Here is a 24,689-nt window from a genome sequence, read left to right on the forward strand (position 1 = left end):
TAAGCGGCCCTGGGAGCAAAGCTGCTATAAGGTCCTTAAGAGCAGTTACAGCTCTTGCTTCCAGAGAAGATCTGGGTTTGGTTCCCAGCACCCTCATCAGGTGGCTTGAAATCACCTGTAAGTTCATTTCACTTGTATGCGTGCATGGATAATAGGTAGGTAGGTAGGTAGGTAGGTAGGTAGGTAGGTAGGTAGGTAGGTAGGTAGATAGGTAGATAGGTAGATAGATAGAGAGATAGAGAGATAGAGAGATAGAGACAGACAGGTAACAGACAGAGCTTTGTAATAGTGACACCTGCTTCAGGAGACAAGGTGGAGCTCAGCAGCTGACTTCTCATTCTCCAGGATGCTGCCTCAATGATGCTCTGCTATTCCTGGAATTGAATCTAAGGTGAATGCAGGGTGAGGATAATTGGAGACCTTCAGATGTCTTTTGAGTGTCTGAAAAAAGACAGTGTAGAAAACTGACAGTAAAGTGCCTCATTTACTTACCTTTGTCTTTGGTACTAAGGGGGAATGGGCCGAATTAGCTGTTATAACCTCTACCCACTCCCTGAGCAGTTGCTGGGCCTATAGTAAAACCTCAACAGGTGGCCCAAAATAGAAGCAGATGAAAAATGAAGTGAGAGATGTGAAGCTTCCAGCCCACCTCTAGTTTTCATGTGGGTCAAAGTGAGGGTCAAAGCAGCTCCTAAATACAGATACTGCTACAGTGAGATAATTTCTTAGCTAGCCTATCATACATTCCAAATACCTCAAGTCAAATGCACTGAATACACTGAGCATGCCGAGCACTCTGGCTTAGCAAGACCACACTATACAGTACCAGGCCTTTGTCCTATGATTGTAAATCTGCCCAGGAGCTGTGGTTCACTTTTCTAGAAGACTGGGAAAAGAGCATCGCAAGTAAAAGACCATTTCTACTTCACGGAAGTTTTTGTACACTACTGTGAAACTAGAATATATTGTTTGGTTCCCAGCACCCCAATCAGGCACTGTGTGTCAGGTACTATAAGTCAGATACTATTTCTGTAACAGAACAACATGGTAGATATTAGATTAAATTTATTAAATTTATTTACACACACACACACACACACACACACACATATATATATAATTATGTAATCTCTTTACTCCCTCTTCTCATTAAGTATTATTATGAACTTATGAGCCTTTTCAAAAGCATTAGGGATATTACTTTTTATTTTTCCTTAGGGTTCCTATATTGTCCAAGGATTAACATGGCCAGCTACACAGGAGGATGAGCCAAGAGAACTACAATTCAAAGTCTACCAGAGTACAGAGCAAATTGAGATTGAAGGGAAGCCTGGAAAATGTAGTAATGTTGTGTCAAAATAATAAAATACAAAAAGAACTAGAGATATATGGCAGTGGTAAAGTGCTTACCTGACATATTGGAGGCAATTAGGTTCGATTCTCGGTTATACACACCCTCCACACATATGCACAGGCAGAGAAGGGGGATGGGGAAGGGGGAAGGGGAAGGGGAGAAGGGAGATAGGGGGGGGAGGGAGAAGAGGTAAGAGGGAAGAGGGGATAGAGGAGAGAGGAGAGAGGAGAGGGAAGAGAGGAGAGAGGAGAGAGGAGGGAGGAGGGAGGAGGGAGGAGAGAGGAGAGGGGAGAGAAGGAGCATCATCCCAAGTTTGATATGTGGACACCTTTTACTTACAGAGTTTTGAGACATCCTGCTCAGGTTTTTGTTTGTTTTGCAGTTTTCTCCGTTTCGCACATAAAAGAAACAACACTCCCTAATGTAGATTGAGCAAAGCAATGTCGTGACTTTGATGATACTGTGTCTATAGAATTAGCCAAAACTCAAAACATGAACACCAGGAAAGTAAAAAGAAGAGAGCACAAGCAAACATATATATCAGGAGTCATGTTTCTGTCCTTGTGCCAAGGGATTTAACCCTTACTAATATTTGGCTTTTGATTTAACAACCCAAATGGTGGACTCTTCTCTGAAAACAGACCTCTAACAACAAAAATGTGCACAAGCTTCACCTTGAGGTTATTTGTAAAAACAAACTGCTGAAAGCAATCTAAACGTTCATTGTGCCCTGTGACATAGTTGTCGTGTTTTTACCACTGAGAAAAGAAAGATTTCCACAAAGTGGTGCAAGGTGAGCTTCGTTAATGTAGACAGTGAAAAAAGATGCCAGGGTGGGTGGGTGGGTGGTGAGGTGGGGGTGTGGAGGGAGGGGGTGTGGAAAGGGGAAGGGGCGTGGAGGGGGAAAGGGTGTGGGGAATTGGCTCAGTGGTTAAGTACATGTTCTGCTTTCCCAGAGAACTGAAGTTTTGTTCTCTGCATTCATGTCAGGGTCTAACACCAGGTCAGATGCCCTCTTCTGAGTCTTCGAGTACTGCACAGATGTGTACAGCCTCACCCACAGACACGTAAGGAATAAAATAATAATGAAGATACTATATACCTACTACCCTATGCATTTTGAACTATGTTTTACCTACTTCTGTCAGTAAATTAATTGACATAGAGAGGAAGAGGGAAATTTTATCAGAACACAAAGCAATTAACTAAATTAATTATATGACCAGGGAAGGAAAAAAAATGAAATTAAACCTTTGAACCAGATAGTCTGAAAATAATGCTTCATTAAATGTGTTCTAAAGACAAAAAGATATTTTTAATTTTACTAAGGTAAATTCTGTCATTGTGCACACTAAGATAGCAATTCTACAGTCAAGGTGTGCATAAGATGTTTATTTGTATTCTTAACAGCTATGGTTTGCATGGAAAAAGGAAGGAGTAAACCCATGAAATCAAAAGAAAGAGGAAGAGTGTGTGACACTGGCCTAGAACTAGGGGTGCCTCTCTGAACACCACATATGTAAGTCTAATCATGGCTTCAGCACAATGGAGCCCAGCAAGAGATCTAACACAGTGGGTTGGAGGACCACATCTGGACTGCACACATATGGCTTTGCTAACACTCTGGGTTGGAGGACCACATCTGTACTGCACAGGTATAGACTGTGCTGACGTACTGGGTTTGAGAACCACATCTGTACTGCACAGGTATAGGCTTTGCTCATTTATGCCATTTGCCTCTAAACAATAAAGCAGGAATACTATTCACACATCATTTCTATTGTGTAAGAATCATGAGTAATCCATAAATGGGTACATCAGTGAGTAGGCGAAGGTCATATACAAATATTTCCCACACTATGTTAGTTGGATTCTGTCAACTTGACATGGAATTTTGTCAAGTTGACACAAGCTAGAGTCACCTGGGGAGAGGGGACCTCAATGTAGAAATCATCTGTATCGGATTGGCATGTATGGGCTGATGGATGTGGAGGCCCCAGCCCACTCTAAAAGGTGGGCAATCCAAAAGCATATAATAAAATAAACTGAGCAAGACATGGGGAGTAAGCCAGTTCTCTACATTCCTCCATGGTCTCTACTTTGGTTCAGATATCCAGGTTCCAACTCAAGTTCCTGCCTTGGCTTCTTTCAGTGAGAGACATGATCTCCCATCATGTCAATCATGTATAAACCAAATGAATATTTTCCTTCCAAAGTCCCTCTTGGTCATGATATTTATCACAGTAATAGACATCTAAGACTCAGACCATTTTATGTAAGAAATTTCAAGATTCTAGGAACTTAGTTCTCTGTGACTTTTGGATGAATGATGAGACTGTTTTCTTTCTCTAAATGCTGGTAATAGGCTTAGAATAAAGTACGCCCTTATCGGTGATATTTAGATTTTTAAGTGCTAGTCCTCAACAAAAGAAAGTACCTGTTGGAGAACTAGCTCTTCCTGGGTCTGTGGCAGAAAGAATATAAAGTGTTGAAAAACATGATGGGATTTCTCCAGAGTATACAGGAGCCCACTTGAACCGTGACTTAGTCCTTAACTACCACAATTTGTGAAGCAAAAAAAAAAAAAGAAGTAATGTCAGAAATGAGTCATTACATTTTAAAAGAATCTATGAATTCACATGGTATTTAGAAAAGAACGAGCATAAAGATGGGGCTACAGAATTAGAAATCATCTTGCATGTTGACAGAGTGATTCATGAAGACAGGAGTCATCATTAAATGAGACACCTTGGCAAAGGTTGGCAAAGAACGGAATATTTGCACATCCTAAAATGCCACTTCTCAGATCTTTCATTAATTATAAAGCAAACAAGGCCTTTATAGAGAAGAAATCTACCAACCAGTGAATATATTTAACATTGCCAAGTTGAGACTTCTGACATCATGCCACCCGGCATGAAGAATTAAGGGGATATAATCTATCCTTGGTGGGTGTGTGCTTCAAATATTTAATTCCTCATCTAGTCTTAAAACAAATCATTAACAAACTTCAAAGTAAGATTTATCCAACTGAAAACTGGTCAGCACAGGAGCATCAAGGAGGTTGAGGTAAGATGGGTCTGGGATTCATGTGAGCTGGAGCCACAGAATGAGGCCCTGTATCAAGTGAAGAAACCAGCCAAAAACAAAAACAGACCAGAGAGACTGAATTTCCTCACTCTCAAACCTATACCCTATTTCTGAAAAGCAGGCGAACTCATTGGTACTGAAGGAGTTACAGAGAGTGAACAAAGAGTGGCAGCAGATGACCTCAGGCTCTGGATCAAAAGGGACCACCAATTCATTAAAAATGGAATTGTGGGAAATTTTGAAACTGGACAGAAAATCTGTTAAAGCATCAATTTGTACATATAAGGACTGTATTTTTGATTATTAAAGAATATTTTCTAGATTTTGCAATGTCTACTACATATTTTTAGAATCTAGATGGGACAGAGAAAGACAGAAAGACAGGGGAGACTGAGACAGAGACAGAGAAAGAGAATGAGAAAATTAGTGTGTGTGTGTGTGTGTGTGTGTGTGTGTGTATGTATGTGTGTGTGTGTATGTGTATGTCTGTTTCTATGACTGTGTATACTTATACAGGTACATACGAAGAAAGAGAAAAATATTAGTTTTTGGTAAATCCAGGTGAACTCAATATTTATGTTCACAATACTAGTCTTTCAACATGTCTGTAAATTTCAAATTTATCACATATCCACTTAAAATCTTTTTTTTCTAAAGGTTATATGTCACAGTCTACACAGGATTCATGACAGAATGATAGAGTGGAAGACAGCTCAGGGATAGATTACCAAGCCATTATAGAAACCAAGCCAGTATTTGGCTACTCAACACCAGACCTGGCCTGGGTAGGCACTTCATTAGCCATGCCTTCTAGAAAGCTGAGTGTTCTTTGTTATGGAGTAAACATGTCCACCAGATTTCTGTTGGGGCAGGATATCATGGTCCATTTTATACTTTCATATCATATTCTACATGATTCTTCTAAATCACGTTGTCCCACAGCTGTCTAACAAGGCCATGTAGACTAACCAGAAAACAAGTACAAGATCTAGAATGAAGATAGGGAGGTGGAAAAGAAAATGTGTTCCCCAAGATTTTTCCTTAACCTACGAAAGCAAATGCTTTTTATATTTTGAACCATTAGATTTGACCTAGGAACTGCTGATAGAAGGTATCCTCCAACTGTGATCAATAGCTTATTAAAAATGAATCAGTAGCCAAAATAACTGGGCTCTGGAGACTTGAAATATCCTATGGCTCAAGTGAGCATTTTCCTTGGAAGTTCGTAGGTTGATAAATTCTCATCCCCCGCCCCCTGCCCAAATTAAATGATTGAAGTTTCTGATCATTTGCAATTCAATTTCAATTAAAATAACACTGTGTAAAACAGCTTAGAAAAAAAGTAGGTTAGGGAAGAAAATCAAATCCTTCTCTCTTAAATTCACAAAGGATAGAAAGATAAGAAGTCAGAGAGGTCCTGCATCAAAACCAGGCAGACCCTTCAACGACTTGACTTCAGAAGTTCTATTAGCAATCCTCACAGGTAGCTGAGCATGGTGTTCTACACCTATATACAATCCCAGCATTGGGGAGGTGATGGAGGATGGAAGATACTGAGTTGGACGCCATCGTCAGCTACACAATGAGTTTAGTACCAGGCAGAATGACACGAAACCATGTCTCAAAACAATCATTGCATATAATATTCTAGAAGGATGTTTTGCAATAACTTTGTGTAAGTCATTCATTTGCTACAAAGAAATCTCCTCCATCATTCTTGACTTCAATATGTCACACACCTACGCCAACATTAGAATTTGGGGGGCCATGTAATCAAATCAAAGATGGCTTCATCAAAAGGCTTACAAAGTTGGCTGGTCCCCGGTGTCCCTATGGTCAGCTCTGGGACAAAACTTAAGTTGGCTTATTTGCCTCCAGCTGGCTGACTCACACTGCAGTGCTGGGAGTTCAATTAATTGTTGAATGAATAAAATCATTACCAATTTACCTTTTTTTTCCCTGTGGTTTTACAATTTGTTTCTTTCCTACATTTTCTATCCTGCTACACATTACATTAATGCCTTTATTGAACAGTCTGCAGTAACTCTTAGTTCTCCGTCCTGGGAGGACAGAACAAGTTCAATGCTCATTAGTGTGCGCACCCAGTTCAAACGATTTGTCTGCTGCACATTCCCTTTCGCGCTCCAGAATAGACCGGTCTGATCATTACAGATCTCTTTAATCTTTCACTTTCTTAGACTAAACTCTACAAATGGCAATGTTTCTTGTCCTGTTTTACTTCATCCTTCAATTTACAAAATGAAAGGCAAGTTTACCACACCCTCTTTTAAAGTAGCACTCTAGGGAGCATGATTATAGGCTATTGTGCACAGGCCTAGTAGAATTAATTTCATTCCTTCAAAACAGAATGTATACTTCCAGGTTATCAGGTTACTGGGACAGACGGTTTCACTGCCCTCAATATATTGCCAATATACGCTAGAGCAGTGCAAGTCTTTGTAATGCTTTCTGACCTCCAATGGTCTCACAGAGATCATAAAATATGGTAGGACATTTGAACTCATGTAATGGGTGATGCTGCTTTTGAAATACACGGAATGATTGCTACTGAGAAAATGCCTGGGCTTCATGAAAGCCATTTTTAAATGTTTTCAGAGAAGTCCTGGGTTGATGGAAGAGAGCTTGCCTAGCAGGTGTGAGGTCCTAGGTTCTATTCCCTGTCCTGAAAAGAAAAGAAAAACGTTTCCTGAGAGGATTGACTGTATTTCCTCCTGCTTGGCTGAATATCCAACTTCAATGATAGTTGTTTCTTCTTGTTGTTCTTCTTGTTCTTGTTCTTCTTGTTTTTGTTGTTCTTGTTATTCTTGTTCTTGTTATTCTTGTTCTTGTTGTTCTTGTTCTTGTTCTTCTTGTTCTTGTTCTTCTTGTTCTTGTTCTTGTTGTTCTTGTTCTTCTTCTTATTGTTCTTGTTCTTCTTGTTCTTGTTCTTCTTGTTTTTCTTCTTGTTCTTGTTCTTGTCCTTCCTCCTCCTCCTCCTCCTCCTCCTCCTCCTCCTCCTCCTCCTCCTCCTCCTCTTCCCTCCTTCTATTTTATTTTGTCAAGTTTAGTTGTTGTCTCTTGGAAGCCTGTTCTTCTCTAATGAGAGATAGAAAGGGAGCGAATCCAGAGGGGAAGGGAGGTGGGGAGAAACTGTGAGGAGTGGAAGGAGGTAAAACTAAACCAGGATATATTGCATGAGAAAAGAATCCATTTTCAGTAAAAGGAAAAAAATAAATTGTTTGCTTTAATCACCGTCTTTGCTATTCTAAGATAGTATTGTTTATATCTGGTGAGATAACCCCCCAGTATCAATTCCAACATCACCAAGAATAGGATTTTAAGAATGGGGAAAAAGAGATGTGGATGTAAAATTGAGGTATAATTTGTGTCAAATAGGAAAAATCTGTATCACCTATGGTGTATTTTTTGTTCGTTGAAAAGTCCTAAAAACTATCCCAATAGCAACCATCCTGATACATGATCATATTGTCTGAGCCTACTTGGTGCCCAAGAATCAATGGGGTGAGCTTAGTTGTGACTCATAGCACTGGGACTATGGAATGTAAAGAGACCACCTCCTGAGACAAGGCAGGAACCCCAGTAGAGCAATAGGGACACCAACCCCCCTCCACAAAACTTTTGACCCAAAATTTATCCTGTCTACAATAAATGAGGGAACAGGGGCGAGAGCAGAGACTGAGGGAAGGGCCAATCAATAATCAGCCCAACTTGAGACCCATCATGGCCATGAGCAAACACCAGCCCCTGGAGCTATTAATGATACTCTGTTATGCTTATATAGATAGGAGTCTAGCAAGGCTGTCCTCTGAAAGGCTCCACCCAGCAGCTGACTTAGAGGGATACAGAGATCCACAGCCAAACAGTGGATGGAGCTTGGCAACTCCTATGGAAGTGTTGGGAGAAAGATTACTGGCCTTGAAGGGGACAGGAATTCGACAGGAAGTCCAACAAAGTTAACTAACCTGGACCCATGGGATTCTGAGAGTTTGAACCACCAACCAAAAAGCAAACACAGTCTGGACCTAAGCCCCAACCCTGCATATGTATAGCAGATGTGCAGCTTAGTCTTCATGCAAGTCTTAAACAACCTCAGAGGGGACTAGCCCAAAAGCTGTTACCTATCCATGGGTTACGTTCTTCTACCTGGATTGCCTTGTTTGGCCTCAGTGGGAGAAGATGTATTTATTCCTGAAGAAACTTGAAGTACTAGGGTTGGGGATACCCAGGGGGTTTCTCCACTCTCTCAGAGAAGGTAAGGGGGAGAGGTAGAAGAAAGGTGATTGGATTATAGAGGGATGTAAAGTGAATAAATAGTTTTTTTAAGTAACAAGAGGTTTTGATATTTCATTCCAGGCATGCAGGAACTACACTAGTAAAGGAGAAAACATACCCTGATTAAAACAAACAAAATATGAATAAAAATATCAAGACAAAAGAGAGTGAAAATTCCATGATTCATGTCAATAGGACTTGGAAGGCCACTGAATGGGTTCTCTCTAGGCAGAGGTAGGTGATTTACAACTTTAATAAAATAATTTAAATGTCTCATCTCATGAATTAGTTTTTTTAATGGGTAAAAAGCATCAATTGCTTTGGGGGGAAGGTCAAGAAAGTGTTTAATGAATATATGTTGAGGTTTGGTCTATTGCTCTGTGTTCTACTGCTAAGTTTGCCCAACCAAGGCCTGGTTGCCCCAGAGATGAGAGAGTCCACATGTAGATTCAAATGACACTATGTGACTTTGCCCCCATCCCATTTTTCTGATTGGTGAATAAAGATGCACATATAGTTATAGCTAGCAGAATAGAAATAGGTGGAGTTTAGGATTCCTGGACTTGGGGTTGGAGGAGAATCAGGAGGGGTAGGAGAAGATAGAGAGAGAAGAAGTCTTCTGTAAGGTGAAGCACACTGTCAATAGGACAAAACAACAACCCACAGACTGGGAAAAGACCTTTACTATCACTACATGTAACAAAGGACTAACATCTGAAATGTACAAAGAACTCAAGAAGTTAGACTCCAGAAAACCAAATAACCCTATTTAAAAAAATGGGGTACAGAGCTAAACAGAGAATTCTCAATAGAGGAATCTCAAATGGCTGAGAAGCACTTAAAGAAATGTTCAACATCCTTAGTCATCAGGGAAATGCAAATCAAAACAATCCTGAGATTCCACCTTATACCAGTCAGAATGGCAAAGAGATGGGAGAGAAGTACAGAGGGTCAGGAATTTGAAAGGAGGTATATAGCAGTGGGGGATGTGGAACTAGGGGTAGCTACTAGAATGTTCCAGACTACAGGGACCCAAGAGATTCCCAGGTCCCAACATGGAGGATATTAGCTGAAATACCCAAAAGAGGGGATGTAGAACCTGTAAAGACCATATCCAGTGGATAGGCACAATCCTCAGTTGGTGCCCAGAAGCACTTGGGGACAGGAGCCTGGTATACCTGTCCCCTGAGAGGTTCTGTCACAGCCTGACTAATACAGATGCAGATGCTCACAGCCAAACATCAGAGTGAGTATGGGGTTCCCAATGGAGAAGTTAGAGCGAGGACTGAAGGAGCTGAGGGGTTTGCAACCTCACAGAAAGAACAAAAATATCAATCAACCAGACCCCTCAATCCTCCCAGGAACTAAACCACCAGCCAAAGTGTACACAGGAGGTACCCATGGCTCCAGCTGGATATGTAGCAGAGGATGGCCTCCTTGGATATCAATGCAAGAAGCCCTTGGTCCTGTGGAGGCTTAATGACTCAAGGTAGGGGATTGCTAGGGAGCTGAGGCAGGAGTAGGTGGGCAGGTCGGGGAGTACTCTCATAGAGGCAAAGGGGAGGGAAAGGGAATAGGGGGCTTATGGCAGGGAAACTGGGAAAAGGGATAACATATGAAATGTAAATAAAATAGTCAATAAAAAAACAACAACAAAAATCTCACCATATCACAAAACTTTAAATAACCCACATTGTTCATCTCAATTTTTTTATAGAGAGAAAACAGAGAAGCTCAAGAATGTCCGAGATTTAAAGGTAATACCAATGACTGAGCTTCTGTGAGCCTGAGTCAAACCTAAAGGGAACAGTGGGGAGTAGGGGAATCTAGAAACTGCACATTTGAATAGTAAAAAGATGATTATGAAATTTTCTGTGAACATGGTACTGTAGCTTTATTATAAAAGACAATGTTTCTTATCTTACAGAAATACATCCTAGGACATTTCATAATAAAACAAAGAGTGATATTGGCTTTCAGGTAATCGGAGTAGAGGGGTAATAAAAGAAAGATTGGCCTTGAGTTGCTATTATCAAAGCTGGTAATAGGACCATTGGTATTCATTATATTTGTCTTTTGGGTTTTGCTTTCTACTTTCTACAGAATGTTCTGTTATGTTTCTAGTATAAGCATGTACAATAAGAATCAGATGTGAGTCCCCTTGCCCCAGAATTTAGACCATCTGGCCTAAGTTTCTATAAAGGCCCAGGAAGTGTTTTTCAACAGAATACCTCAGTGCAGAAAGGGTCATGTGAGTAAAGTATATTTCTAGCTAATGAAAATGTACAAGGTGGAGACTGAGCACACACGGAGAGCTTGGTTTCGGATTCAGGATCATTCTAATTCAGAGGCTTGTTCACTTTTTCATTATCGTCATAAAGTTCGATCCATTTCAAAAGAAGTAACAACTGTGGGAGAGTATAGTGTCCATTGCAGCCTGTGCTTGTGTGCTATGCATGGATGCAAAACAGAAGGGCTGGTGATGCAAAGCACGGGCTCAGGAGAAAACTGGGAATGGGCACTGGAAACATTTCCCTGGGCCTGCTGACCTAGGCCTATAATCCTAGCTATAATGAAAGCTGATGGGAGACTGCAAAATCAAGGCCTGCCTGGTATGCTGTGAGTTCAAAACCAACCTGGACAACTCTATGGGAGCCCATCACAAACTGAAAATCTAAGAGAAGCCTGGATATGTGGTTTAGTGCTAGGGGCGTTGCTTAGCAGGTACAAGGCCCCAACTTCAATTCCCAGTCATGCAAAACAAATAAAACAAGATGCCATGTCGGAAAAAAAGCTATAAACAAATTTAGGCTAACCTTGCTACCACTGAGAGTCAAGCTGAAGTTCTTTTAGCTCACTGATAGAGAAGAATGATTTCTCAATCAAGTTTTCAAGACATAAATTTAACTAAACTTCCAGAGTCATGCAGAGAGATCATTAAGACCACAATTCTAAAATTTAGACATAATATCCTTTCCGGGGCTTCATGTATGCTAATTTTATATGCTTGGGTGAGAATTTTCATACTAGTAGTTTTTTCTATAAGAATGAAATTCATATCACTAGGAAGCCAAGAGTCTATGAGTAAAACAATAGCCACATTTCTTCTGAGTGATATTTAAAATTTTTCATTAATATGGCATCAAATATTTGAATAGTCACCATCCAGACTAATTGACCATTGCTTCAGCATAAAGAGGACGAAAGGTACTTCATCAGACTTCCCTTTTCCTAATCAGGAAGAGAATAATCAGCAAAGGCACTTTCTATTCTGTCCACATCGTCTGCCATCAAAAATGGCACCTCTGAATTCAAAACCCAATTTTGATTCTGGTCCATGCAATTAAGTAATCAAGCCCTGTTCCTGGAATTAGAAGTTCATTCTGCTTGTCTCACTGCAGTCTGCTTTGTGTGCTGCATGGCAGCTCCCTCAGCTTGTACCCCTCCATATTGACTACCATCCCTAAAGTCGAATCCAGGGGCAGGCAGGGGTTGCCCACCAAGGACTTCTTCTACTGGACAAACTGATAATTCAGACTGACATGAAGGTAATTATTACTTTCTCTTCCTCCAAATAACCTCGCTGGTGTTTCATTCTTTGTGAAAATCACTGGATTTCTTTCCTCCATTAATGTCCTAGCCAAGTTCACTGTCAACAAAATCAAGGGAAAGCAGCATTACAGAGATTCCTGTCTCATAGAATTTTACAGTTTGAATTCCCAACAGGGAGAATTAGACAGCACTTTGTTTTAGAAATAACCAAGATTAGTTCTATGACTATGTTGAAATCAGGGTGACCAATTCTCCCTTCACCTTGGCACAAAGATGTATATGATGTATATTGAGCTAATGGCACAAGCTGCTAGCAGGGACAGGTCACAATAAATCCCAAATGGCCTGGGTCACTGCACCTGACCCTAATCATAGGTGAAACCAGATTGAGAAATGAGGAATTCAGAGAGACTGATAAAAGTTTAATCAGCATGTTCAAGACATGACACAGATTAAGGAAGCTCAAGGGTCAATCCTATCTGCTTTCCAACAGAAAATAAGTTACTAATTAAAGAAACGTCTTGAGAAACTTGATTAAAAATGTCTTTATTCCCCTCTTTACAGACTTGTTTGTCACCATGGCAGAGTGGTCTCAGGGGTGGGCTACCTGGATACTTTTCACTCTTAGACAGCAAAACTGACAAGACAAATGACTAGTGCAAAATTAATGAGACCTCTCAAAACGCTCCCAGAAAGCTGTGGTAATTCACATTAGCAGAGAAACGGATGCAGGTAGAAGTGACCCCCTCACCCTCAATGGGTCAGTACTTTTGGCCCCTCAGAAAGCACTTCCATTGGCTATCTACAGTCACCTAACAGTCTTAAGATACCTGCTCCCAGCACACTCATCATGTGGGACAATGAAATTCATACGGACATAATCATCTCCAGGTGATTGACAAATGTAATTAAGGTTCCATTGTGTACCTTCAATGGACCAGCTTTCATACATTAAGCAAAATGACTAACATTTTCTAAGTCCATATCCCACAAAACTACTCCCTAGGACAGTGTGACCATCTTGTTTTATATTGCTTCCTTGAATGCTATGGAAAAGTATTTGCCAAATGTTTAGAGAAAAAGGAAAAATGAGTTAACAGATGGATGGATTCACAAATAAGTGAAACTCAGCAGGCACTGTGTCAAGTAAGATTTCCATCTAGAGCGAATAGACACTTCTGGAGACACAGGTTTGCTTTTCCTTGTAATGATAACCAATAAATATTCTTACTTTGTGTCATTGCATTGACTCCATAAGCAAGAGTTGAGGTGCTATTTTGGTAGTTCTGTCTTACTTATGTTTGATCCCTATCTATTCTTTATCCAATCTTCAAGAATCTTGAAGACTCAACCTCTTCAAGAAGGTTTTAAGAATTTCAAAATGCTACAGCAGACCATTATTAATAGTATACTTGAGAAAAGAGATAATGGATAGGAAAGAGAAGACAGAAAAACATTCTGAAACCACATGACTCTGGTGAAGCCATTCACTGCTAGGAAGAACAAGGTGAAGGAATGGTGTGTGTAGGTAGGAATGGTGCTTGTTGGAATAGTTGGTGTTGATACATGAAGATATTAACAGAGTGGATCACCCTGTAGATCACAGATCTAAACTACAGCATCTTCAGTGAATAGAGGCAGGGAAGAACAGTAGTAACTGTTCCAGGTCCAAGGACGAAATAGTACAAACCTCAGAAACACAACCTTAAATTCAAAAATCAGATAAAAACAAACAACAAAACACGCTTTCAAATAAAATTACAAGGATATAACTTACTCAAAAACACAAACTGTAAAAATATCCACTTTTTTAACTATAGGTTTAGAGAAGTTACTAGAAATTAAAGATGCAGTACGATAAAAACATCAGTACAAACAATGTAATTGTTCATGCTTTGTCAGAGCCAACCTGTCTGTCTGCTTTGCTTCCTTCCTTCCTTCCTTCCTTCCTTCCTTCCTTCCTTCCTTCCTTCCTTCCTTCCTTCCTTCCTTCCCAATAGGGCCACTTATGAGATGTGGCCTAAGGTAATAAGGATTTCAAAATGATTTTCTTCATTTCCTCACTTCATGGAATTTTGCTGAGAGGAACTGTACTTATTAATGTTCACACAGATCTGCAATGTTTTAATTGTGTTAACGTAGACCAAGAGAGACAGGGATGGTGATCTGGCCTAAGCAATAAGAAATCCAGCTATTGTAAGAAGCGGGCAAGTCAGCAAGGCTGGAATTAACTGGAGGAATGGGTGTGGGAGCAGCATCCAAGCAGAGGACCTCTGCAGAGATGGAACTCAGCTCAGACGAAGTCTTCTTGCAAAAGGACAGTGAAAGGCCATACAGACAAGAGCCTGCACTTGGTTCTTCTTGCCACAGAATGTTAAATAAAGAAAAGGGAATAAATGGGGAGGTGTTTACATCCATTGGCTGATTTAGAACTTTAATGATCAATCTTCACTCTGACACAGAACAGAGAATATAGAGCTTGGGAGGCAGATCCACAGCTATTGCAGGACCCTTAATTAGGAGCCAGTAGCAGTCTAGATTAAAGCAGAAGGAGTGAGGAAGGAGAACCGACACTGACTGAAAGGCAGAATGGCTTGGACTATCTGGAGTGCCTTTAATAGATGAGCTAAGGGTGGCACGGACACTTCTATCAGCTCATAAGGAACAAGTATATGAGGACTCCAGAGGGCGTGGTCGTGCACTTGGTTTAAGGAAGAATAGTGTTTAACACAGTGAGCCTGAGACAGGAGTTCATTAAATAGTATCCTGCAAGATTGGCCACTGGCTGGCGTCTGGGGCCTTGGATATTGAGAGTGTCCTTACTGTTCCCTGATAAGAACAGCTCACAGTCCTTAAAGCCTTTGGCTATTGGGTGTGTCTGAACACCTGCTTTCCTTCTGCGTGCGGGGACTTTGGAACACAGAAAGCACAGGGGCCTGTGTGATCCACCCACTCCCACCAGCAATGTGACGCTCGAAGACACCATGTCCCATGTTTTACCACATTCAGGGCTGCTGGAATAAAGTGCTTTCCTGGCACTTCACTAAGGGAAATCTCTTGGAAGCCTGAGCCAGGTTTCTTCTGGACTTTGCCCCATGGGACTTTTCCATCTGCTGATTTTGCTTGGTGTTCTTTCACTGACGTTAAGCATGGCTGTGAGTGTGACTGCACTATGAGTCATGTGAGCCCTCCTAGGAATTTACAGAACTTGTGGGTGGTCTTGGGGACCTCCTATTAAGTTTTAAGTAATAATGTTATGATAATGTGGAAGGCAGAAGGCAGAAGCTCCTGGGTTAGCTCTTGGCTAGAGATCAAAACACGAGCCTTTCAGTAATATGCATTCTCCCTGGACTCAGTGTTCAGTACATCATGACATGGAGAACTAGAATAGACTCAATAAGCACAAACTTAAGAAACTATCCACATAGGTTACTTCCCTCTGGGTGTGCTGGTGTAGAGAGGACAGCATGCTTTGAGAGGTCCTAGACTTAGTGGTATATACTAGTACAGCGACACCAGATCTCAAGTCAGTGGCTCAACCAGCACCCCTGCTGTGCTGTAACCTACCTTTCACAAACGATTCTTGCTTGCCTGAGAACATGCCACATGGTTGCAGATTTCCACCATGTTGCATTTTCAATTAAAACAACTAAACGAGGCGCCTTAAAAGGATGATTTCCAAGCTGCTGGGGTAATAATGCCACAAACCCCACCAGATTTTATTAGAGTCAAATGACAGTATAAACCAGTAGGAAAATGTGTGCCAACCACAGAAACAGCCATGCCTCAAACTCTTGGAGCACGGAACACTATGCAGTTGGCTGAGAAAGAACTGTGTGGCTTCAAATCATTTTTCGCAATTACTATGTTAGCTATTTCATTGTTTTTGGCAAATATGCCCTCCACACGACAGAACTCAGCTAATTTTCACTCTGCTGATCGGCAAATATGATTCTGGAAAAGCCACCCAGAGAGCTTTCATAAAATCTGAGGCAGTACATCAAAAACATGATCCATTTGTTACTATCTATCAGGCTTCAAAGGACAGATCCTAAACATGCCACCCAACATTCACCCCAGGAAGATCTCAGAGGCTGATCCCAACCACCAGTGTCAGAGCCACAAAGCAAAATCTTCAGGTTATTTTTTCCTTACTTTCCCCAAGTTTTACTTTTAATTACCACATCAAAACTTAAACGATGTATGGGCAAGCGCATGGTATTCCACCATGTCTTCAAACATTTATCTGTGGCAGAAACACTCCATATCCTTCCTTTTAGCTTCTTGGAACTTCCAATGTGTCATCCTTGCTACAGTCAGGGTTTTCTGCCCCAGAATGCAGAACTGTCTTCTCTTATGCAACTCTAACGTCATATACGTGGATTGACCCTTTCCTTCCCTGGCTCTCTACTTTTTAGAGTTAAATTTGCCTTTCTTGGGTCAGAAAGGGCATGTTTTAAAAGTTATTTACTATGAGATTCGCATCACTGGTTCTTGATTATTATGCAAAAATGCTACCTAGTGCCTTGTCAATTTCCTCTGGTTATTAATATTTAAATGACTACAGGAAACCTACAGTTCCACCCAAGTTTCATTTCTAAATTGTCTTCTTCATATTCACCAAGAGCCCACCTGTAGAATTACAGTAGGGATATGTGTTTGAGGGTGATTTCAAAAACTGTCAACTAGATAACCCTTCCCATAAAGAGAAACATTGCGCCAAAGGATAATCCCACAATGCATCATGGATAATGTCCCTGAATGAATGAAGGGATTCTAATTACGATAGGGAACTTCAGCCAAGTTCTGTAAGCTTGAAATGTGTGTGAAAACAAATACGCTGTTGAATTCTCTGATCCATGTAATTGATGTTCCCAGAGGTTTGTTGAAGAGTTTTCTTAACCTTACAGTCTTGGTGGTCAAACTAAACTTCCTTCATGGTGCTATTAAAATGGTCCACTGCATCAGCCACATAAGTTCACATGGGTCTGAATTTCTGTGGCTTTTCTATCTAGTAAGTTTTGTCTCTGGAGAATCCTGAGAGGATAATTAAGCAAGGATAATATGGGAAGATATTTTCCCTTAACCTGAAATTTAACTGATTGAAAAATACCCCTTGCTTAGCTCTCCTCGATTTGAAAATGCTGTCAGAAAAAGCAAATGGAAGCTGATCGGGTGTGCTTTAAAATGCCCAAAGAAGTTTAACAGCCCTCATCTTCCATCTGATAATTGGGAGACTAAACAACTCTTACACCCTCGTGTTCAAGGTAAGGCTGCACAGATGGTTTTGCCACAGAGACTCCTGGACAAGAGCATCTCAATAGGGAACTTATAAGGAATGCAAAGTCCCACTGTATGCTGAGTAGAAGGAGGAAAAGATTGGCAATAATCAGGCTCAAACCCTCCAGGTCATTCCGCCGTCTGACGGTTTATGAACCACAGATGCAGAGAGAAACTGGAACCCTAGTGCTGCAGGTGCAGAGATGGAGTCCGCCCCTGCTCTGGAGGTGACCTTCAGCAAGTTACTTAGCACTTACATGTTTTAATATCCTCATCCATAAAGTGCCAATGATAATAATGCCTAAGTCGCTGGAACACTGGCGATAATCTACTACATGAGAGAGTTAGCAAGAGACTCGGTGTAACATGGGGAATTCATTAAATGCAGGCAATTATTTTCTCTGCTACCGCGTGATAGCGTTTGCTCATTCATTTATACAATTTGTATTTATTCAGCATTTGCCACACATGCGCATTAGAACCACCTCACTGCCTGAGGTCCACTCTATCCAGAAACAGAGAGCATTGCTGCCTGGCGGTGGGGCCAGGACTTTCAAAGAATCAGATCTGCAAACAAAACTATAGCCACTGCCTGAGGGTCAGTGGCTGCACATCTGTAAGCGACTGCCCGGAAGTTCAGGCAGAAGAGCCACTTGCCCTGAACTCTGTGCTCATATCAAGTCCTCTGGTGCTTTACTGATCTTCTTAGGAGAGATAGGTCATGTGTATTTATCTACATAGCCAGTGTATGTCACGCCAGCCAGAAGGAAGGCAGAAGTTGATGCAAAAGGCAAAGAGTGGTAATTCTAGTACTGACACTTCTGATTCCTGATCGTGGATCTGAACAGGGCCTGTTAAGGCAGGGGAGAAATTTTACAACCATTAAATCCACCACAAACTCTCCAAACTCATGCTTCTAGATACAAGGGGGCTAAGCCACAAAGCTAGACAGAATGGTTCCTTACAGCATTTCCAAGGCAGGAAAGGACTTGGGCAAAGCTTTTAAGTGAATTAAAAGAAGCATTCTGCCTTTTATCTCTACTCTTTTGTGACCAACATGAAATGACAAGAATGGGTTCAGGCCACTGAACTGGAGGCAGGAGCCAATGGAGACTCACCAAGTAGCCAGCAGACACTATGACATGGAATGGAGCTTGGAAAATGGAAGAAAGAAATGTACAGGTGCTTTAGTTAGGCTTCTAATAGGCCATGAGGGGTGACAGGAAGACTGCACACTGGACATAGACTCTCACTTTCTTTCTTTTTTTATTTCTTCCATTTTTATTAAATTGGGTATTTCTTATTTACATTTCAAATGCTATTTCCTTTCCCAGTTTCCAGGCCATCATCCCCTAACCCTTCCCCCTCCCCTTCTATATGCATGTTCCTCTCCCCATTCACCCCCCATCACCACACCCCCAACAATCCTGTACACCAGGGGCCCAGCTTTGGCAGGATCAAGGGCTTCCCCTTCCACTAGTGTCCCTACTAGGCTATTCATTGCTACCTATAAGTTTGGAGTCCAGGGTCAGTCCATGTATAGTCTTTGGGTAGTGGCTTAGTCCCTGGAAGCTCTGGTTGGTTGGCATTGTTGTTCTTATGGGGTCTCGAGCGCCTTCAAGCTCTTTCAGTCCTTTCTAAGATTCCTTCAACAGGGGTCCCGTTCTCAATTCAGTGGTTTGCTGCTGGCATTCGCCTCTGTATTTGACATATTCTGGCTGTGTCTCTTAGGAGAGATCTACATCTGGTTCCTGTCAGCCCATGTTTCTTAGCTTCATCCATGGTTTGGTGGCTGTATATGTATGGACCACATGTGGGGCAGGCTCTGACTGGCCATTCACTCCTTCGTCTCTCACTTTCTTAAAGACTTACTAAAGCAACAAATAAAGTGATTCTGGCAGGGAAACAAACAACAACGTATGATGACACATATGTATGAATATATTATGTATGCTGAGTTAGGTTAGTTTTGTGATCAAGAAGCCAAAGCACACTAGTTTTGATGTAACACGGGTACCAGGCATTGTGCACTGCTTCTTGCACAAGCTTTCACTGAACCTTGGCAGTCATCTCTGTAGGTACAGCAACATGCCTTGCCTCTTCTACTGTGCACACCGGAGAGGCAGTGCTCTACAGCGCAGAGCTGGGGCTGACTCTTCTCACTAATGAAATGAAATTTAACACCGAGAAATGAAAGAGAAAACTCTCTAAGGCTTTCAGGGTTAGATGTAAAATCATAACCACTTGATTTCTTGCCTGGGGGAAGCTAGAACAGTACCAAGTGACACCCACTTGGTTTTCAGTGAGGTTATTCTGGAGAGGAATCAATTGCCACCAGGAACCTGAGTAAACACTTTGAGAGCAGAATTGTCTTCTCTTGTGGAGAATTGTCCTCTGCCGTGGAATCTTTTGGGCGTTCATCTGAAAGCCCAGACATTGCAGAAGACAGCATGGCCACTTCTATTCAGTTCTGCTTAGATTTTTTAACCAGCAGAACCAATGCGATAATAGTTGCTATGAAGACAGTTCTGGGGGTCCTGCCATGAAGCAATAAATGATTCACATGGGTGAGCAAGGCAGTGTCAATGAAGTCAAGGAGAGTTTATGGGACTCAAACATAAGCATACTGAGGGAAGCCATAGATGGTTGAGTAGTTTTACAGATTTAAAGTCCTGCCTCTCATTTGGTCACAATATGCCTGAAAGATAATCTTAGGTCTGCAATCTGCCTCCTGTCCTTTTCTTTATGAGAACAACAGTATCTTAATAAGAATCTTTGAAGTATTTAGCACTATGTTTATCTTGAATGATGCTTGAGGCTCTGTCTTGTTTTTTTTTTCTGCCATTACTCTCTGAAGATATTAGAAGTTCATGAGGGGCAGGATTAGCATCTCTCTCAGGATTTAGCACATAGGCGGGGGTAGGATTCTCTGCTCATTGATAGGCTATGCATCAGCCTGCCAGTGTGGCATCTCAGCTCTACCAGGCTGAGTGAGCCTTGATCTGAGCCTCAGATTCAGTGTGGATCATGTTAATACAGATGTTTATGCAAAATCAGAAAAATGCTCATCAAGCGCTTGGTCCATTGCTTAGAACACAGCAAGCACTCAGCAAGTGTGACCTAGTGGAATCATCACCAAGTGTGTGAATTTTAAAGCACCCCTGCAAACCTCTCAACCTTTCTCATGTGAGGCTGAGAAAAATCCAGTGGAAAACAGGGTGCTTTTGGGGGAAAAGGAATGACAGCCTTCAGTCAGGAAGTAGGCCTTGGTCAAAAGAGAGGCTGCTGGCCAGTGAAGATGTCTTATAATGTAAAGGTACTTGTTACTAAGCCTGACAGCCCAACCCAAGTTGCATCTCCAGACCCACATGACAAAAGAAAACAATCTGACTCCCATGAGTCGTCTTTGACATCCACATGGTTGAGTGTACACACACACACACAGACACACACACACACACACACACACACACAGTCAGAGGGAAGAGGGAGACAGAGATAGAGAGACGAGGTTAGTAATGTAAAATAAAACCAAAAGTATCAATGACAACAAAAAAGGCAGGAGGTCCCTGACAGTGAAGTGGTAGCTCTTGTCCCTTCCAGTGCCCATTCTGTCTCACTCATACAGTGAGAGGAAGAGGGAAGCATGGCGTCCTACTCTTACCCAGCAGCAAGCAAAGGCAGCAGTGAGTCTTCCCCAGGAGAACTGTGACACAAGGCTAGGATGGTCCCTCACCTGACTTTATAAACACTGTCCTATGGAGGCACTTTCGTTTTCCATATTGTTTGTAAAGTTTGTAAATCCACTCCAGTGTTGCCTGGTCAGACATAGCTCCTGCTAACACTAATTCTGATGTCCCCCCTTTGTCGTTCATTCCTTCTCTGTCTCAGAGCTAGCAAGTTGCCATGTGTCTCTGTCCCCTCAGATGATCCTAGTAAAACCTCTACTTGGTTCCCAATCCCTTTGAAGTTCACATCAGGGCTTCTTTCTTTCTCTTTAAACATAACAGAGCTCTCGTGTAAGATTTTGCTTGGATTCTAAATATTTCTACAGCCTTCCGTCTCTAGATAAGTCCAGGGAAATGAGAGTTGTGAGCCATACCAGCCACAGTCCTTCTCCTCCTCCAAATAAGCACAAGTCTCTGGCACTTCAACTGCATGCGCTTTTACACAAACGCAGACTCAAGTGTAGAGCCTTTCCTTAGCTAACCTCAATGCAACAGAACAAATTTATCAACAACATTAATGACCAGAATGCAAAATGGCTGGCAAAGGGAGCCACCATTGTGGTGATTTGAATGATAGATAGTCCCCAGAGGCTCGCGTGTTTGAACACTAGGTCCCAGTTGTGGGTGCTGTTTAAGGGGAGGTTATGGAACCTTTAGGAAGTGCAGCCTTGCTGGAATGTGTGTGCCACTGGGAATGACCTCTGAAAGCTTAGTCTCATTCTGCTTCCAATTCAGCCTCTGCTTCCCATTTGAGACTGATACATGATCTCTGTGCACCTGCCACAATGCTCGATGCCAAGCCCCTCCATAGGCTTTCCCCATGGAACTGTAACCTGAAATACACTTTCTCCCGTAAAATACTTTTCATCATGCTGTTTTAGGACAGCAATAGAGGAATGGCTGATATGAGTAACAGGAGTGAAGGGTCCAAGACATGGGATCCCAAAAACTTGATGCCAGAAAAGAAAATGGGGCGAGCTTCTAGAGAAGTCAGTCCTGGGTGTAACATCTGTGGTACAGAGTACTGACCCAGAGGGCAGAAGAGCAAAGAGCTCGCCAGCCAGCAGGAATAAGAGGCCAGGATCCAGGAAAATATATGAAAAGCATGCAAAAATTCTGTGGCTGTGTGTCTTTTCATCAGTTGGAGACATGTGGAGACGAGACAGAGATTGTAAAACGTAGTGCAGTGGAAAACACCCTGGCAACACTTAGCAATAAAAATTTTCAAGAAAGAGAAACAGCAACAAGAAAAAAAGAGGGCTTTTTACAGCTTACAGAGCAATCTGGTGACATATGGATTCATGATGGAGAATGATAATGTCTTACAAGCCATGTTTCAGCAATCATGAAGCAGAAACTCTAAGACTAGAGAGGTGTATGTCCCAGGGAGGCAAGGTCAAGTGTACTAGCACCTTGCTTAACCCAGTGAGTTCAGCAAGTTTCCTTTACTGACCCTTAAACTGGCTTCCTTGAATGGATCAAACACTTCCTGACACAGGTTAGGTGACAAGTCAAGTGACACTTGCCAGCAGAGTAGTTTCAGTGATGTGCAAGTCCTAGTGTCATCATGAACTCAAGGCACAGAGTTCAGCAGAGGTGAACACGATTGCAAATAGGTCTTCATACACCACAGAACCGGACAACATGACCATAGCTAGTCTTCCTTGGTGAACTTACCATGTACCACATACTTGGCCACTTAGGATCATTGAAATAAGTCGACTGGGCACGACTGAGGTCATAATCTCTCTTGGTTCGTTTTTTCACCACTTGCTGTTGAATCCACTCCACCTGCCAAGAAGAGAGACATCTGGTGAATGCTCGGCCCCCGTCACAGTTCACATAACAGAAATGGCAGGCTACAGCATTTCCAGTTTCCTGTCAATGCTGAGTGAGTCAAACTTTATCGTGACAATTACAATCTCCAAGTCCATGTGACTCTCTGGAAAGCCAGTTCTCTTTTATTTCAATACAAGCAGACATTTTAGTCTTTTATAGACCAATAATTTATCTCAACACCAAGCCAGTTTTTAAGCTCTTTTTTTTTACAAAACCAGGTCACTCATAATTTGTTCTAAAGTGACCATGATAATTTTTAAGGTATATTTCTGTTCATAGTAAAACTTGGCAAGCTTTATCTATGGAGGTTCAATACTAAATATTTCAGGCTTTGTGAGTACATGCCTGATGTATCTGTTCATTCAGCTCTTGTAGTAGTACAGCTAAGCATACCAGAATGCTGCAGTGGTGTTGAAGTAAATTGTCATAAACAAAACAGACTGGTCTTGACCCACGTGCCTCTTCCCTCTACTGTGAACATATTCTTAAGTATTTTGACATCATTTTTTGGGGGGGGGTTGTTTGTTTGTTCATTTGTCTTTTTGAAGCAACATGTCACTGTGCAGCTCTGGCCAGCCTGAAACTGGCCAGGGGCAGTGTTGAACTTGAAGCAGTCTTGCCTTTGCTACCTAAAAGCCGGGACTGCAGATGTACACCACCGCAGCTGGCTAGGCCCACGTGGATCTTTAAAAACACAGGATGGTGGAGGAACACTACTAGGTGAATCGAAAAATGTGTGCCCTACTCTTATCTCTGGCACAGACCACAGACTCAGTTTCTTGAGCTATGGACACCCTGCCAGCTCTCAACTTCAAATCTACGACATTGCAGAAAAGCCCTAACATCTAACCATGACCTTTGCTTCAACCATGAGTTTAACACAGCATTTGTAATTTTGTGGCAGAACTATCCTACAAGGATATTTTTAAAAACAGGTTATTATTATGGCAAAAGAGAAAAAAGACGGGGGGCATCTCAAATGCAGGATTAGCCTTGATGTCATTCTTCAACTTGCGGAGGAATGCTCCTTTGACAGCTAACTTTGTCACAATATTTTGAAATTTCCTATCTAGCCATTTATCTTTGTTTTTCACAAAGTCAAAATTGGAATAAGGACATCATATAGCTCAGGGCTATAATCCCTTATCTGCCCACACAAAGATTCAAAATTTCTCTCCTACTTGACTGAAGAATTGAGAAGGGACACAAAGGTGCCTTTCTCAATCAAAATGAAGAACCAAAATGGACATTACCTATTTACATGAAATATTTCACTTCTTGGTTCTAAACCATCTTTCTAAGGAATGAAGCCCTCTTGGTTATTCAGTCAATAAATATTAAGTGGCAGATGCTATTCTGGGAATATGAAGATGAGTGAGAAGGATGTGGATTTTTGAAAGACATTCTTGTCAGAGAAATTTACCAAGTATTTTATTATTCTTAGATTCATAAAATTATAATTATTTCTACACAGGATGCCCAACACAGGCACATTTATGACAAGTTTGCCTATGCAACTTATATTTGCAAACTAAATATAAAATTACTATTCA

The 24,689-nt window shown here is 41.5% G+C and overlaps 1 protein-coding gene across 2 annotated transcripts in view; it reads right to left on the reverse strand.

The window, feature by feature from the left end:
- Positions 1-24,689, reverse strand: part of Pcsk5 (proprotein convertase subtilisin/kexin type 5) — a 409,124-nt gene that overhangs the window by 298,824 nt on the left and 85,611 nt on the right. For both annotated transcript variants that reach the window (XM_032891692.1, XM_032891693.1), the window contains exon 3: positions 22,975-23,088. In XM_032891692.1, coding sequence (XP_032747583.1) covers positions 22,975-23,088 — 114 coding nt within the window. The remainder of the gene's footprint in view (positions 1-22,974; positions 23,089-24,689) is intronic.

This window comes from Rattus rattus, chromosome 2 (genome assembly GCF_011064425.1).
Source record: "Rattus rattus isolate New Zealand chromosome 2, Rrattus_CSIRO_v1, whole genome shotgun sequence".
NCBI classification, from domain to species: Eukaryota; Metazoa; Chordata; class Mammalia; order Rodentia; family Muridae; genus Rattus; species Rattus rattus.